At 33.9% G+C, this 18,689-nt stretch overlaps 1 protein-coding gene and 1 pseudogene across 5 annotated transcripts in view; both read left to right on the plus strand.

Moving 5' to 3' along the window:
- The window catches only part of LOC135197145 (general transcription and DNA repair factor IIH helicase subunit XPD-like), a 38,490-nt pseudogene extending 34,697 nt beyond the window's left edge, over positions 1 to 3,793 (plus strand).
- LOC135197146 (uncharacterized) overlaps positions 1 to 15,608 on the plus strand; it is a 102,681-nt gene extending 87,073 nt beyond the window's left edge. For all 5 annotated transcript variants that reach the window (XM_064224116.1, XM_064224117.1, XM_064224115.1 and 2 more), the window contains exon 5: positions 14,941 to 15,608. In XM_064224116.1, coding sequence (XP_064080186.1) covers positions 14,941 to 15,389 — 449 coding nt within the window. In that variant the 3' untranslated portion in view covers positions 15,390 to 15,608. The remainder of the gene's footprint in view (positions 1 to 14,940) is intronic.
- The last annotated feature ends 3,081 nt before the right edge of the window (positions 15,609 to 18,689 follow it).

Genomic DNA, 18,689 nt, shown 5'->3' on the forward strand with positions numbered 1-18,689 from the left:
TCTCATCTCAGCTTACATCAAAGAGTTATTACCATAACATTGATAAAGAGTTGATTTTGATACCTGGGATGTATTAACTGACTAACGAATGGGCTAAGATTTTAGGGTCAGGTAAAATTAGCACCATGTGGCATAATTGCAAAACTACTAATGAATCTTCTGTTGCTGTAAATGATCTTATTGGAGGATCATTTCAGTTAGTTTCATGTATTATGAGAAGGATATCCATGCTTGAGTCCTTGTTTCTTTGGATATTTCATCCATTTTGTTAAGGCTGTGGTTAGACATTATATTTTTTAACAGAGATCAGATGAATATACATATTTTGTAAAAATAGTTTTCTTCCTTGAAATTTAGAATTTTTTGTTGCATCATTTGTATCTACACTGATCTGTTACAAAATGTTATTAGCTCTAATGTATTTGTTTTCAGATTGTAACTAAGGGTAATGATCAAGTTGCCATTCCTCAAAATTTGAGTCACGTGATGATCCTGCTGTTGTAAGGAATTATGGAAAATTACTTGTTGAAATGGCAACCATAATTCCTGATGGTAATTATAAAGTTTCAAGTTGATTTCTTGATTGTAATTATACAGATGTGTAATTGTGCCTAGGCTGTAAAGTTTAATTATAATGTGGAAACCGCCAGGCTAGCATGATGTAATGTAACAATACAGATCTTGATTATAACCCAATGTAAAAATGCTGTTAAATTGTGCATTACTGTATTTTTATTCCACCAATTATCAACCACTGTATTAGCAAAGTATTTGATAGCTAGATAATTTAGATGCTTTTATACCCATTTTGTTATATTTTGAGTTTTTGTTTCTTACCTGTATTCTTAGGAATGGTGTGTTTCTTTACCTCCTATTTGTATTTGGAAAATGTTGTGGCAACATGGTATGATCATGGAATCATAAATGATTTGCAGCGCCATAAACTGGTATTCATTGAAACTCAAGATGATGCAGAAACGTCTCTTGCTTTGTTAAATTACATGAAGGTTAGTGAATGATTTTCTTAAATTGTTTGAATGGTGTGAACTTGCAAGTCAGGCTTTTTCTTTTGGTCAATTTGTGAAAGAACTTTACCACATATTTTTTTTTACTATAATTAAGAACATTAAATAAGGATACATTACTTCATTTATGAAATTAGAATTTGGCATTTTGTATCATAAATAATTTTGGTTGTCATCAGGATGTACATATTTCTTGAACCTGTATCTAGTAAGTTTTCATAAGAAGCAAATATACCATTTTTATACTAGTATTATTGAAGTGTGTAAGAAAATTCATATTTTTTTTAGGCTTGTGATAAGGGTAGGGGAGGCGTTCTCCTTGCCGTTGCTAGAGGGAAGGTCTCTGAAGGAATTGATTTTGACCATCACTATGGACGCTGTGTAATTATGATGGGGATCCCATTTATGTATACTCAGAGTCGAATTCTTAAAGCTCGTTTGGAGTACCTGCGTAGCCAGTTTAATGTGAGTAATATACTTATACATCTGTGAGTTAAAAAGGAAATACGTAATATATATGGACTCATAACTTGTGTACTTGGGTTGAGCTGAAGTTTGCAAACATTTTCCATAAAGGATTGGAGAACTAAAGCATACTGAATTAGTGTATTATGATATTTTTTAATCTTAATGAAAACCTTTAGTAATTGTAATTCTTTCCATAGATTCGAGAAAATGATTTTTTAACCTTTGATGCCATGAGACATGCAGCACAGTGTGTAGGACGAGTTATGAGAGGGAAGACTGACTATGGAATAATGTTGTTTGCTGATAAGCGTTTCTTCAGAGCGGACAAACGGAATAAGCTACCGCGTTGGATTCAAGAATACCTTACTGATCATGCCAGTGATCTTTCCACAGAAGAAGCAGTGCAGGTAAATTATGGAATGGAACTGATATCCTCACAGTTTGTGGACTTCCGAGATATTGTTAATATATAGATAGTTTACCAGATCAAAGAGTTGGAATTTCCAGCTTTTCGTTATTGTTGATTGTTAGAATTTTTTCTTAAGTGAGGATGAAGTTAAGAAAGTGAATTTTGGCGAAGAGAACATAAAAGAGGCACTGCAACTAAGGACTCTCAGCATTTCTTACATTACTATATTGAAGGTGCTCTGTAATCAGGACCCATAGGTGTTTGTTAGATCGATCAGTGTTAATTCTGCATCTAAGCAACTTTCAGGCCATGCCTAATCTGGATTTTTGCCAATGCTTATATTTATCATTGGTTGATTAGTGTGCATTTTATATTTTCAAATCAAAAGATAGCATGTTGTAATCAACTACACATATTGTAAACTTATTAAATTGTACATGTTTTCTAGGTTTTATTTAACACTTAGTTGAACAGTGGAGGTTTAGATAAGGTTTTCCATGTTGCCTTGCAGTAAATTGGAGACATTTGGTCTGAAATGTTGTTAGTGGTACTGGCAAGACAGTGGGCTGGGGTTGGACAAGGTGTTTAAGGACCAGGGCAGGGAAGGAAAACTACACACTGTAGGGATCAGGTACCTTGAAAAAAGAATAAACCATAAAGTGGTCAGTTATGGGGATAAGTATATTCTATTGTGAAACAGTGAGAACATGGGAGTTGTATACAGTTCTTACTGCCAAATGAACTACAAGTAGCAAGTTACACTTCAAAATCTACCACATTTGTTTTGATAGGATCAAGATTGCCAGGCAATCTTCTTCCTGCAAATGTCAGACAGGGTTTCTATGGGTTTTGGCAGCAGCATCATCCACAGACTTTTGAGAACTCACTTGCAGTTTGTCCAAATTCTTGAAGTAAAGGAGATCTTAGACAATGCTGAAGTGTTTTTCAGTTTCAGTCTTTTTCACATATGTATATCTTATTCTTCAAAGTCTTTCTGTGGCATCTTCCAGGACCATTGTAATCTCAGGTTTATCTTGGCATTAGATTATGGTTTGATATATACACTGGATAAACAATGTTATCTTCAATAGCAAAACTTTACATTGTATGATTTCAGAGATCCTTTGTCAACTCACACTGAAGTGGTAGCATTCATTCTCATTGGCAGAGTGATGTAATAAATTAGTTTAATGAGACCACTGAATCACATTTTAGATTCTTATAGGACTGGATCCAAGGCTTTACTTCTAAGAAGTGAAAATGGAGGCTGGGTAAAATTAAAGAAGGTGTAAAGCTAGGTTGGAACTTACAAAAAGTAAAAGACTGAAAGCATTGTAGCTATTGCCAAAAAGGCACTGAAGAGATCTTTTAATGCCATCTACAGTACATCGCAGGAATTAGAACTCGACTCATCTTATTCAAGTTACTTCTTTATACTGTGCTTCTACATTTTCATTTTGGAATATTATTACACTTAAATTAAGAAAAAAATATTGAAGTATGTTATCGCAAGTGGTATAAACTCCCATACGTTGGGTGTTTATAGGTATCAGTTACTTATGTTGCAATGTTTAAGGCAAACAGAGAACTGTTACTCTTAGATTTTTAGTGACTTGGACAGTGCCCAAATAGAACAGGTTTGTTTTGCTCTTCATAATGCTTTACTTTTCTCTTTACAGATGATCAGACCATGGCTGCGGCAGATGGCTCAGCCATTCACTCGTGATGATCAGCTTGGAGTGTCCCTTCTTACCTTAGAACAGTTGAACTCATTAGAAAATGTAGAGAAAGTTCAAAGGAGAGCACAGCAGACAATGTAAATTTGTTTTTATCTCAGAGAATATTTTGGTAAAGTGAGCTAAACACATTAAACTTGATAATATAACTTTCATTTTGCCTTTTCTTCTCAAAGGATTTGCTTTATATTTAGTAGTTTTATGTCATCATATTTTTAAGAATATTTTCAAGTCTTGGTGAACTACTATTGTAGTCGCCAGATGTGTCCAAGGAAGTTTGGCCTAAATAACCTTAAGGAAGTTTGGCCTAAATTAACTTGGTGTCAATTGTTGAGAAAAGTAGATTGCAAAAGCACAAAGGAGAGTGTAACTGTAACAGAATTTGATGGGAGAACAAGAGCAATAAAATAACAAAGTCATCTAGGGTGATACAGTAACACTTAAGATAGGGGTAAAGTAAAAAATATTTTCATGAAACTTTTAAAGTATACCTAGGATCAGCTTGTGGTGTACGGCCATTATAGAGGTCTACCTTTGCCGTCCCTTAGTCACAATGTCTTTATCATCTTCGTATGTGCGAGGAGAAATTATTTAGAAAACAGGAAAAGCAAGGTCTATGATGGACTTCATTACAATTGAGAAGGATCCGTAATAAATTTAAAGAAAAGAAAATTGTAAGTACCAATATCTGTTAATAATCATCCTTTGTCCAATGACCAAATCAAAGGTTAAATCATTAGTTTTCTATGTTCCATGCGAAGAGCATATAGCAATTTTGTCAACAATATGTGTCATCATGACAGTCAGGAATTCCTATTCTATATTATGACTGTTAATCTTAGAAAAACTGAGTTTCCTTGTTTGGAATATTAGTGTTGGAAGATTTCAGCATGTGAATGTAATTTAGATTGCATAAATTAATGCACAAATATTTGGTATTATAAAAGATAAACTTTTCTCAATAAATGAAAGTCTGTTAGCAAGAAACATTTTTTTTTTTTGGCATGTGACAAGAAAGTCAATACAGTATACAGCTCTTGAATAATCCTTTGGATTCCAGTGCTAGGCTGTAAGCCTGAATTCCATATTCCATTCCATTCCATTCTATACAGAAGTTGCATGGATTGAAAAGAAAAATAAGTTGCATGAATTGAAAAGTAAAACAGAGTAAACAGTAAAAGACCAAGGAAAAAAAGTGAAATATTGCTTATTTTTACCTTAATATTTTATTGTTGTTCCCTGGATTTTCATGCGTTTTCAGGCTGCTGTCTGTGAAAAAGAGACATGTAAATTAATCTGTGCTGCACAGTTTATTTTCTGTAAATATAGAGTGGCACAACTATTTTGATAAACCGAAGGGAAATCACATAGTACTTTGGCCATGAATCTGACCTTTATCACTAATGTGTGAAAACAGAAGTCAGAAATGTAAGCAATTACCATTAAAACTAAGTTATACTGTAGTGAATAGTGAACAACAGTGCCTCAGTGGCGTGGTCGGTATGGTGTTGGCGTGCCACCTCAGTGGCTGCGAGTTCAATTCTTGGGTATTCCATTGAGGAGTGAGAGATGTGTATTTCTGGTGATAGAAGCTACTCTCTATGTGGTTCGGAAGTTACGTAAATCTGTTGGTCCCATTGCTGAATAACCACTGGTTCCATGTAACTAAAACACCATACAAATAAACATAAGGGAAAAACACTTTTAAAGGTACTAAAGGTTTTTCAGGCCAATAGGAGACATTCAGATAAGTAAAATACAAAAAAGAAAGTAGACAAAGAAATTGTATTTATGTTAGGGAACATAAATTTTTATACAGTGCGAAACAAAGGATAGTAAAAATAAATTCAAAAAATCAACTCATGCATTTTGAAAGCTACAGAAAAATAAGTAAACAAGGCATAACCAGACAATCAGCCTTCCCGTGACGTGTGCAAGATTTTCTCCCTAGCATAAGTTATAAACATTATACATATTCCTAACAACATGAAGTGGTCTTTGCAATTAATACTCAAATAAAAAGGACACAAATTAATTGTAGGCTTACTCCCCCGAGTAACCGAAACTATACAATATGTTAGTAGACAGATAAACAAGGGACAGGCACCGAATTAGTTAAGAAAGAAAAGAATTTGCTTTTAAACATGAAACTTAATTATATTAAGAAGAAAATAGTCTAAAGATCAAATACACAAACCAATAAAAGCAATTACTACAATCAGTATATATTTGACATATACATCGTAAAATTCGTTTGCTAATTCAGAGCTGTGAACTAGAAAAAAGCTGAAGAATTGAAAGTATTTAAACTAAAGAGCAGTATTGGCGTAGATATCCATGAGCGTAGAGTGATATTCAATATAAGGAAAGTGGATAGTTAATTACATCTAGATAACGAGCATTTCTGATAATTGAATGACACAGGACCTGTAACAGCCTTTTTGGTACTAGGGAACACCTGCCCGAGTGTTTGCAGGAAGTCTGAACTGTCAGTGTCGTTCCGTAAGTCCATATACTTCGTTTAAGCGCTGTTCATGTTAAATTTTTCACCTGAACTTTAAAGATTGATAATATTTCACCAGAACGTTAAAGATTAATAATTATGAAATTAGTGAGTGCGTGAAGTTTTAGGAATATTGTAGGAATATTTAACAATATTATAATGGAAACTATTCAGTGCTTAGGAACGCCGAATCGAATCACCGTAGGTTAATCATAAATTGTAAACAAACTAAATATTTTCTTTACAATTTCCATCATCGCGAGCATTTACACAACTAATATGTAGTTTATTTATGAAAGTGTGTGTTAGATATAACGCAAATATCTCGCCCGCCTATGATTTTAGGTAATTTAATTACACTGACTTGTGGGGTATGCAAACGTAGGACCTACCTTAGTACCTAGTGGGTAGCTCTCGGCTACTTTGAGTTGTACCTATAGTAATTCCAATGGGTCTTTTAGGTAGTAGTAACTTAAGGGTAAATTGTTACCCATTTCCTTTGGGTGTTTAGTAGTAACTTAAGTTACAGGGTAAATCGTTACCTACCTATTTCCTGTGAGTGTTTAGTACTAGGTAGTAGGTAGCTACCTAGGTAGTAGTAACGTAAGGAAAATTGTTTCCCGTTTCTTGTGGGTGGTTAGGTATCCTACCTAGAGGTAGGTAGTAGGCGTAGGGTAAAGGTAGGGCTACTTAAGGGTAAACTGGTAATTTAAGGGTAAATGGTTACTACCTATAGTAGGTGATATCCCGTGTGTGGTACCTAGGCTAGTAGGTAGGTAGTACCTAGGTAGTAACTTAAGTGTAAAGTGTTACCTCCCTATTTCCTGTGGTGTTTAGTAGGCTAGTAACTTAAGGGCTATACAGGCCAGGTCATTTTAGGTTTTCAAGCTTTGGCTTTGAGCTGCCAGTTGAGAACGATTGACATTACCTTCCTAATCTTACTTAGGGCGAAGTAGGTACCCTGATCTTGGCAGGTGCCCTCTCCTCCCTTGACCCCCTCCTCCCTTGACCCCCTCCTCCCCAAGTGACATTGAGCATTGGAAACATGGACTAGCCTAAGCTAACCCTGTACTAATTTTGAAAACTACCAGGTCATTCAATAGGTTAGACTGAGTAGACGTAGGTTAGGGTTAGGTAAAACTGAAGGCTACTAGGTCTACCATGGCCTGGTACCTGCCAGTTGCTGACCAGGATAGGACTATTTACTCTATTTTCTGTATGCGTTTGGTTATGTTTGTGTTTTTTTATTGTTACTTTTGCTATTTACTGTTCTATTTTGTATTTTTACATTCATCCCCAAGGGGTTTAGTATTAAGAACAGCTCCCAAATTGCACATAGACTGGTAATTACCAAGTCAGAGGGCAGTGGTATTAGTCTTCAATTTTCTTGATGGTTGGTTCTCCTTTCTGCAAGTTTACCCCATTAAGTGATAATACTATAATAAATTAGTAGGTATATTTGGGGATTGTAATACAGATGGAAGGTTAAGTTCCTGGCTTTTGAGGTGAGGTTACATAAAGTTAAGTCTAGTTAAGTTGTCTTCTCTCAGAAAAGTCCACTGCAGTAAAGGAGTATCCTAGGCCAGAGCACCTGACTCCTCTGTCTACATTGCACAAACATTTTTCTGTTTTGCATGATATCACATTGAGGGTAGGATATCCACAGGTGAGCAAAGCCAGGTCAAGGCACGGCACCTAAGGTTAAGGTTAGGAGAAAGGGAGGATAGGTGCAGAGGTATTTCTATTGAGTAGATTTTTTTATCCGAGCGCTCAACTCTTCTGTGATTTTGCCATTGATATTTTGCCAACACTGGATTACAACTAATGGTAAGATATGACAATCTGGCATTTTTCCAGAAGTGTGAAGGACAAGTTTAATAATATGGATACCAGCTAGACCTGTTTTTTGGTATGTATGAATGCTGTATATTTTTAAAGTTAACAATTAATGTTTTAGGCCTAATTAAGGTTGTAACTTTGTAGACATAATTTATGAAGTCTTGAGCTATTATATTACAGTGCATGTATCACAGAATAGCAATCTCTCTCGCTCTCTCTCTCTCTTTTTGTTTTTTGATGTAAATTATGTAGCTTATTTGCTACATAATTTCCTTCAGATTCTGTAATTAAATCTTTCATTGGTTTAGGTTTATCTTTGCTGGAATGGCATTTAACACCCAACATATAACACATATTGTGTGCCGAAACTATCAGTTCTGTTGTTAGGAAATACTAATGAGATTTTATACTAATTGGGACTATAATTCCAGTAATTAGTTTTGGAAGATGCCAAGTAATGGTGATGAGTAAGCCTCCTTTACTTACATTGTTGTAACATCAAAAGAATCATATTTAATTTTTGAACTTTCAAAAATACTATTCTTAAAAAAGTTAAGGTAAACATTACAATCTGTGATAGCCCAGCCAAATGTATTGTGATCATGAGCCATGTACAAGTTCAAAAGGATTTTGGTCTTGTTTCAGAATCATCTGTTTTGGGCTATTGAGGTATTAGAAAAAGATGCTAGGAAGTCGTCGCAAAACTTTTGCTGAAAAGGTTCCTGTGTCACCCTTGAAGAAAGTCACATTTTATGGACCTGTAACAAGTAGGTAAGTTACTGTAGCCTGTAAAAATCTGTACTTTTAATAAGTGTAAATCCAGAACTGTGATTGGGAATTTAGGCACTTATTGTATACCTAGATTCATAATTTCAGGCTGATTATTATGGAAAAATTAAAGTGCAGTTCTACCAAATATTAGAATAGAACCTGCCAACTCAGTATCATGATGTGGTTTGAATCTCTTAAGACTCAGAAATTTTATATGATGCTACATTGTGTGGCGAGTTACCTTGCCTCTCCTGTCCTGAAATAAAGTTTTCATCAGGTGAAGGACGGTATGAAAAACATTTAAGTCAGAAAAGAAAGTTTTTATAGTTTGTTAAGTACAGTATTATTACATAAATGGAGTTACCCAGTAAATAATGTGAATTCATCTCAAGCTGTTTAAGATTGACATGAATGCCTTTTTAAAAACTGCAGCTACTTTAATCATGCATTATTTGAAATTATAATTAAAAAATTAGAGACTTTTTAGCATTCAAATGGTTGTTCTGAAATGTACATATTTTATAAAGAATATTTTTTTTTTTTTTTTAATTTTTTCTTCTTTCAGTAACTATATAAAAAATCTGCTCCTATTTACTATGACTGACTCTGCTATAGGGAATTATGAATGGCAGGTTTGCCTATAAGCTCACTGAAATGTCTTGCAAAAAGCTGAAGTGTTTCCTTAGGTGCATAGTTACTGTCATTTAGTTGCTTTGGTGAAGGCAAACCAAGTTTAGGTAAAGCTAGTAGTAGAAATAGAAAATTGTAGGTACCACAGCATGACATTTTTAAGATGGAAAAAGAAACCCACAAGATTATTGAGTATAACTTGTTTACTTGTAAGTATTTACATAGTATTTTTGTTAACACCCAAGTACTTTCTTGCCCTATCTATGGCCCTTTCTCAAGAAATGTGTAGGTGGTCAGACTGGGTTAAGGCTCACCAGTCTTCAGGAACTTCTTGTTGAGTTGATTTCTTGGACCTTCCTACAGGTTTTCCTTCTATTCCCATACCTAATACTTTTTTTTATGGAACTTTCTTCCCCCTTCTTTTATTCCAGCATGTTGGTACTACATATCTTAAAAAATTCATCATTTATGATACAGTCTTCACACTATTTTCTAAATTTTCTTTGTTAATGCCCATGATTCTGCTGCATAGAATGGTACAGGTATTATTTACCTATTGTAAGTCTTTGCTGTCTTTACTGTCTCATCAGTAGTGCTACTGTGTACTAGCTGTTTCTCTCCATTTCATCCATGCTGCAGATACTCTCTCTTACTGGACTCTCAACTCTAGCTTCACAATCCAGTGCCTCTCCAAGGAAATGAAAATGCTCTACCTCAAACAAGCAAATATGTATTGATAAAATTAGATATACGTAGTTTGAAAGTTCTTTGCCTCATCTGAGATGTATATGAAGGCATATTTAAAGCAACATTATAATAATATTTGTTTTGCTAAAATTGCTTTTTCTGAAATAGGAGTAGGTGAAAAAATACTACATCAGAAATTGATAGTGTTTTCTGCTAAGTAGTTAGTTAATTATATGTACCTATAGTGTTTCTAGTCTGTATAGTAAACTAATGCTTATCTTAGCATTCATGTGACTCATTTGTGAGTGTCTTTGCAAATATTCTTATAAGTTTATTGCAGAAAAGGGAACAGCTTCGTCATGTAGGAAATCAGGCTGTTTCTCCCAGGAGAAACCGTATTTTCAGTATCACAGTCTTCGCGCAGCAAACATGACATAGACTTTTAACTCAACAGTGCACTTTACGTCCCAAGAGTAGTGAAGAAAGACTCATTCTAAAACATCTGTGTTAGGAAAACAAATGAAAACAAGACTAAATTGCAATCATACTAAACCAAAGTGTGAGGCTTGCATTGCCAGTAAAAAGAAAGCAGCAAAGCAGAGGCATAGGTCACTTATAGCAGACATTCCAAGACAAAGCCATGTTTTACCCTCTACAAGAAGTCATCCTAGAGGCAGCACAGATGGTAGGAAACTCTATGACAAAGATGATGGAAACAATTCATTATCCATTTTAGATGCAACTTGGAAACCAGGGTTGGATACTTATGCTGGACAGCAGAATGGGATTAGGATAATAATGGTACTTTTTCAGTTAACAATGGTTTGAAAATCCAGGCAGTCCTCAGAGGAAGGGACTAGGAAGAAGGTTCAGTTTGTTGATGGAATTGCCAAAATAAGAAGAAAATTTACTAATCATTCAGAAGTTACATTGTGAATGATTCTGTAAGTAAACAGAGCAGTGACTGGCATGGCCTTCATAGGAAAGAAAGAAATTCATGTAATTTGCAAGCAGATTCTGACACTAGAAAAAGTGACAATAATACTGAGCATCGTGAAAGTGAAAGGCGGCATGGATATTCATCAAATAAAGATGATGAATATGATAGCACTACTACTGACCAAGATACAAAACTTGGAGATGGTGACACTTGTAAAATATGTGATTCACTGAAGCGTCGGTGTTCAAAACATTCAAAGATCGATCCCTTGTTAGGTTCTAAAAGAGACTGGCATCCACCTGATAGGCAACGTTCTCACTCGTTACCAATATCATCTTCTAGTTCTGAAGCTGAACACTGTGTGTTGTGCCAAAGATATAACAAAAAGCACTACTACATTGATAGCTCAGGCTCCTGCAGCCTGTGTGAAGTTCCCTACAGAAATCGACAGATGCCTAGTTGTTTGCATCACAAGGTACCTGAAGCTTCAGCACAATGTTCACATCATACACAGTTGAGGCCTCCAATCCACAGACAGAGGTCTACTCCAGTGTTTTTCTCAGATGGAGAGGAGGACTATCTACTGAAAGAGAAAAATTCCTTACGAGCCAAAACAGAAAGTTAGGCAAAGACCTGAAGAAGAAACTGGAGGATGATTACCTTCACAGAGAATATTTAGTAAGTGCAGTATCATTTTATTGCAGCCCAAGTATTATTTGATTGTAACATAGTCTGTCTATAGAAAAATCCTAGTTTTGTATTAGATTTTATTTGCACATTTACCAATCTTTTGAAACAACTGTAACATTAGTTAGCTCTCATAAAGCCATTTTTTTTATTTGATAATGAAGTACCAACTAAAGGTTTGGAACAATCCCTATAGAGTTCAAGTTTTAAAACTTTTAAGTTTGTTAGATACCTGCTACCAGATTTCTGCATAATCGTCTGCTTCATTTCTGTCAAGAAATTAAATTTGCTTTAAAATTCACTATTGTCTCCATTTGCAAAACTTACCAATTTTTTGTGTGGAATAATTGTAGTGATGTGGTTAGCTTTTATTTGTTTTCTTTGTTCACTGTAAATTGAGTGGCGTGTAATTTTTTCTTGTGATTTTTCTATGTTATACATACCAAACTCTTGCACCAAAGCATGAATGTGTGATTTTTATGAGGACATGCAGAATGTGCATCATGACACACCCCTTTCAGTCTTTATCATTGAATGGATAATATTTGATTTAGGTCCAATGAACCAATAAATTTGGCTTGCAGAAAGTGGCATAAAGGAAAAAATGCAAAGAGAATCTAAGTTTTTTGGTGATTTATCTTTAGGGCATAGCACCATGGTCAGTCTGTTTTATGCTTCCTAGATCAAAACCCCTTCTATAAAGGTAACCTATTACTTCCTCCGCCTGTGAAACATGAAAAGAAATAGATGACATTCCAAGTTTTTTAAAACTGTACTGCTAATTAGGTAATATTTTAAACACTATACTTATTTAAAAACTATCCTTATGGATAATATGTTCTATCCTTATGGATAATATGTTCTACCAACCAATAATCTTTTGATCACATTTAATCATTTATTTTGTCTTAAAAAGAAGTTGACATAAAAATCAGGACGGTTTAATTGGATTTGTGAACAGGCCTCACAAAGGAAACATTGATTTTTTCAATAATTCATCTTGGAAGAAGTCTTATTCAAGTTGCTCATTTGGAAATCTAAACATCTAATCACCTGAACCATATGGTCAAGCATGTGACATCTCAAATTGTAGCAGCTCTGAAGCTCTACTTGGGGTCACATGCATTTTCTAGTTTCTTGACTTACTGAAAGTCTATTAAGGGGCTCTTGTGATTTTAGAGCTATTTTCATGCATCATTTGGATGTTATCTTGTACAAGGTTCAACCAGAACTTTGCAGAATTCACTATGATAAAAGGCCTAAATCTCTGCTACAGTAAGAAAATTATTGGTTCAGATTAGAATTCTGTTACGCAAGATTGTTGGTACATTTTTCAAGACTTTTCATTCCTGGGTTCTAGGAAATACTCATGATAGGGTTAGTATGTATTTGCTTTTACTTTCTCTATTCTGTAGGTATATGAACCCTAGTCATACATATTTCATAAATGGTTATTGTGCAAAATTCAAGGTTAGTAAACATGTTTCTTATTCTGTTGGGTTTGCTCTCCTGCAGAAGCACTGAATGAAGACCTAAAGAGAAGATGGATAATTTCTCTTGGTGGCAGGGAATTTTCTTTTTGAGAAAATAATTCTGATCATTGATGGCGTAGTAAAAACTTGGTGCTTTGCTAGCGAGAAGTTTTTTGTATTTTTGGAACAAAAAGTACTTTAAATGTCAGTTGTTTTTGGTTTTTGTGCAAGAACCTAAATAAACGAATGTTGAGTGTCCTGGTAGTTATTTCCAAAACTAAATAAGAATATATAGTAATCCTATATAATAATAACATAACTTTTTTTTAAACAATGTATTTCATGCCTAGCTGTGTAGTAGTTGTATTTTTAAAATGTCAGGCTGTTTGCTTCTTTTATATCTCTTACGATAGGTTTTGCACTGAATTCTAAAACCTTAAATGCAAATAGAAAAACTAAATGCAGTGTGGGCATATGCCTCACAAATGGATTTCCCAACATGTATTTGCAGTGATACTCACGTACAGGATTGTAAAAGTATTGTATGCTTTTTTATTTACATGTAGTATTTTTCAATGGCCCCTGTGGGTGTATTCCAAATGAATAGAGTTCATCGTATGAATAATAATATATGATAATAATAATAATTCAGATGTAACAATTTCTTTTCACAGAGAAAGAGGAGAAATTTCCACAGACGTTGGAGATCTTGGATGCAGAAGATCTGGAAGATCTTCGGAACCTTCGTCAAAATAGGTGAAAAAAATCTGCAGGAATATAGCCTCAGCATAAATGTAAGTAATATTGCGTGCTCCTGGTTACTGTATTAATGGAGACAGTAAAGTACTGTAGTGTAGTGAGATTCTTCTTGAAGGCTGGTAGTTAACTGATTGTATGGTTTAAGTGAAAGAAGTAGCTTGTTGGCGTGTACCACAGTTTTCATGGCTTGTCAGTTGCAAATTCATGTAACAAAACTACTCCCAAAATAGATATTCAAGTCTTTTCCATACTGATCCTATTAGAACTGTCTTACCACAGGGTAATTGCATTCATTCCTATTTGTTTTGCATGTAATCCCAGAAGGGATTAGGTTTCTCGACATTATGTTTATGAATATATCCCTTGAAAACTGTTTGTGTTCATTTTCCTTGCTCTTAGTTGTTGTATCATAGCAAACCTGTGTAATCTGTTGTTAATTGTTTTAGATAAGATAAATTCCACCCATGTATTTAGAGAGACTAATTTCTCTAGATTTGTTAGAGAAGCTAATGATCCGAACTTATTCCATGTATTCGAGAAGAGCCGTTATTAGGCTCAGAGGTCTGGATAAACTAATCCTTTTAACTAACTAATTCCATGTACTATACTGATAGACTGTTAAATAGCTGCCCATAACTCACAGCTAGGGTTAATGTTCCAATGAGCAACAAGTCAAGTGTCAGAAGCTGTCCTTGTAAACATTTTGATTTAATTTCCCTTATGATGACAGTAGTCCTTGTAAAGCCTAAGGATTTTTTGGTTATATTCTGACAAAGTACCAAAATTTGATGTTCACAGAAAGGAATCTTTTAAAGAAACAGTTTGTTCTTCACAGTCTTCATTGTATACAGTTTTAGTAAATTTGTGTTGATAAAATTACTATACCATCGTAAGATGGTATAATTTTATCAACATACTACCTAATAAATATGCCAAATGTACTATACATAAGCTAAAATTACATGTATACATTTTGTACCATAAGATTCTATTAGAATATATCTTGTTTCTCAGGTGTTCACCGATACCTTCAGAACAACCGATTATTTTTGGAGCCAGCATTAACAGATGAAGATGGGAGCAGTCTATGTAGTGAATGTGGTGCACCAAAGCCAGATGATCCTAACAGAGACCCTTACCTTTACCATATTACTCTCGGAGGGCTGCATAACAAAGATAAGTATCTCAAAGAAAATATAAACATGACTTACAGAGATGTCCTTTCAAACAGGAACAGGAGCCAGAGAACTTCTTACTCAGCTAGAGATTCTACAGAAAAGCCAACTAGAGAGACATCAAGGCATGCTTTTGCAAAATTGAATCGTAATGTACACAACATACTTCCTTTGAACTCACACTATCACCTTCAACCACATCTTGCTGATGAGTTGCGATATAGAGTAAATCCTCATAGTAGGCGCCATCCAAGTAGATCGATGGCACTAGTTGATCATTTACTGTAGTATGTTAGTGGTGCTGAAATTTGTACTTAATGTTTTTATCTTAATGGAGCTTTTAGTGCTTTAATCTTCTTTCATTTTATTTCTTACACTTGCATAAAAACAACAAAGAATTTGTATAATCCTTAAAAGACATCGCTACATCATGGCTAGAGGAAGCCTTCAATGGGGCAGTTACCCTTACTTTTACTGTAAAATTGTGCCATAAACACCAAATTGAATCAGGTTGTTCTCAAAACCACCTTCTGTTGAATGGAATGATCTAAAAAAAAAAAAAAAAATTATATATATATATTCTATATATTATATATATATATCTATATAATATATATATATATAGATATAGATATAGATATAGATATAGATATATATAGACACACACACACACACACACACACAGTGGGGCCTCCCATATTCGCGTTCTCCGGATTCACGGACTCACACATTCGCGGATTTCTCTCGGGAAGTTCCCCGTTTTCCCCACATTATTCGCGGAAAATTCGCGCATTCGCTGTATTTTCTGAGAATATCCACCAAATTCCTGTTTGTTTTTTTTTTTTTTTTTTATAAATTTCATCATAAAATGCACTTTTTGTGATACAAAAAACTATTTAAAGAACCAAGTATGAAAAATTTGTAGTGGTTTTTCTTTTTCTTGAGTTTTAACTAACAAAATAGGCTGTTTTTAGCGTTTTTATAGGGGTTCCAAACATTAGCGGGTTCTAAATTTTCAGGGGGGGGTCTGGTACGCAACCCCCACGAATACGGGGGACCACTGTAAATATATATATATATATGTATATATTATATATATATATAATATATATATATATATATATATATATATATATATATATATAAAATATATAATATATATATAATTTCAAGTTAGTAAATTTCTATCTTAAGTTTTTAGAAAAGTGCAAAAATTCAGTTGAAATACACCATGGCTTTGTCATTAGAAAAAATTATTGATAGTACCTTGTGAATTTGCATCAAAATTTCTGGACTGATACGTGTAATACTAAATACTGTTCTTTATTTTTATTGCTGAAATATATACTTTGTGCAATATAAGAGAATTGCTAATGGTTATTAAAGCACTACAGCAAATAGAGGGGAACCATATGTTGTTGGCTCCTTGTGAAGGAATATAGGTACTTTATCTTTCTTTATTTTTGAATGGCTAGAAAATACAAATGATCATTCCTTTTGAAAGTTTCCACTTTTACACTCAGTGGTTTTTTAATCTGATTAGGAGTGATGGATTTTGGCCTTATTACGTCTTTCGTGAAAAACTTAGTACAAAGCTGATAGATCTCAGATTGATAATTTTTTACCAAAAAGACGGTAGTCATTTTATACTTATATTTTAGTATAGACATTTTTCATCATATTAAGCCACCAGTACAGTGTTCTGTAATTGTTAATATTTTAAGGGTATGTAGAGCTCTAAGCTAGGGTAGACATTAAGCCTGAATAGACCTAGGAAAATTAAAGTAGTGTTGTTATTTTTTGTACAGGAAGATTTTGTTTTTGCCTTTACAAACAAAATGTTTTTGAATATTCCTGGCCCTTGACAAAACCATCATTTTAGACATCAAACTCATAAAATGGGAGGTTTTCATTCTTGAAACAGAAATAGAAATTTTGTAATTTCCTGTTTGTTAATTGATCACATGATTTATTTAACTGCTACACTGGCACCTCAGCTAAATAGGCTGACTTACTGGAGAATCATTGCTTATTATGGCATTTGAGTCCCAGAAAAAAGTATACTATTTCATATTACGGAATAATCCGGTAAGGGCACTAGACATTAGTGGATGCTGAAATTAATGCAAGGAATAATTACCTGTTTAGCTTTGTTTAATGACTTCTTTATTCCTGGGGTTAATGACCCATTCTGTGCCTTCGTCTCACTCAATAATTTGAGATGCCAGTGTATTTCATTTTATAAACAGTAAGTTAATTTTAATGATAAGGGTTTTTGTTCATAAAAGATGTTAAAAGTTACTACTACTAAGGGTTATCTCCTTTTGCTGTTTTTGAGCTTTTAGAGGTATGCAAAAGGAATTCATACAGTGTTCTTACACTATACATATTGTTTCTTGTGCCTTCCTACAAGTATTTTTACTGACTTTAACATCTTTAGTTATGAGTCCGTCCATAAGTTGACATTCAGATTAAGAGTGGAAGCAGCAGTATCCAAATGAAGTGCATTCATCAGATTTCACCAGTAATTTATTTTACTTCTTTATCAGGACATTCTGGAATGTCGTAAGTATAGTGAGCCATGGTCCCATCATGGATGGATTGAACAAACTGTTTTTAGCCAAATTTGTGATAGTAACTATGTACTGTTTTACTTTAAGCTTGGGATGGTAACATCTGTAGTACTATAGAGGTTGGTCTTTGTAATTTGCTCTATCAGAATTCTGTATCGCTTTATTTAAACTTCTGTACAAGTAAAGCTAAAATTAATTATGTGAAAGGATACAAGAAATCAATTGTACAATACTTTATATTTATGAGTGGATTGCTTGTAATAGATTTTACTATATGATACCCAAACTTACTTGCGAGTGAGTTGACAGACTTGAAGGATTACAGAAGTCTATTTATGAAGTCTTAAAATATAATGTGGTGCATTTTGATATTATTGTTCAACTTGAAAGGACTTAAAAAACATGTAGGTTTTGTAACATCACCCATGGTAATGTTTTAGGTAGCTCTAAACTATTTTCAATTTCAATGATAGAATAGAACATTTAAAATTTGTATATTGTATTAACTTTAAAAATTTTAGATTAATACTAGCAATATTTTGATTATCTTTCTTTAAAGCCAAATACCTCTTTAGGAAATTCATTTGTGTCCTCTGTTGATTTTGCAAGTTGGGAGAAAGTGTCGTGTAACCTTGAACTTGATCGTGTGTTTTTTTAAGTTTTTATTAGACTGACAATCTTGGATGTTATTAGCTGTTATATAAAGATTAGTTTTATATTATATCTGGAAATTCCATTCTTTATAGGCCAAAGACATTTACTGAGGATTGTTTAATATTTGTCATTTGCTGTCAAATTTGGGGAATCAAACACCATATTAGTGTTGTATTACAATAATGTTTTGTAAGCTTATGGTAAAACTTTTTACTGCATGTCATGCATTAACCTTGGCTCTCCTCCTTTGACTTTCTAAATTAAAATTTTTTGTTCCCTATCCATTCTACTTTACCTTGTTCTTTTTCCATTGTTTATTGAATAAATCTGTTGGATGAGCCCTACAAGGATCTAGCAGTTT

Source organism: Macrobrachium nipponense, chromosome 18 (genome assembly GCF_015104395.2).
Source record: "Macrobrachium nipponense isolate FS-2020 chromosome 18, ASM1510439v2, whole genome shotgun sequence".
In the NCBI taxonomy this organism is placed as follows: domain Eukaryota; kingdom Metazoa; phylum Arthropoda; class Malacostraca; order Decapoda; family Palaemonidae; genus Macrobrachium; species Macrobrachium nipponense.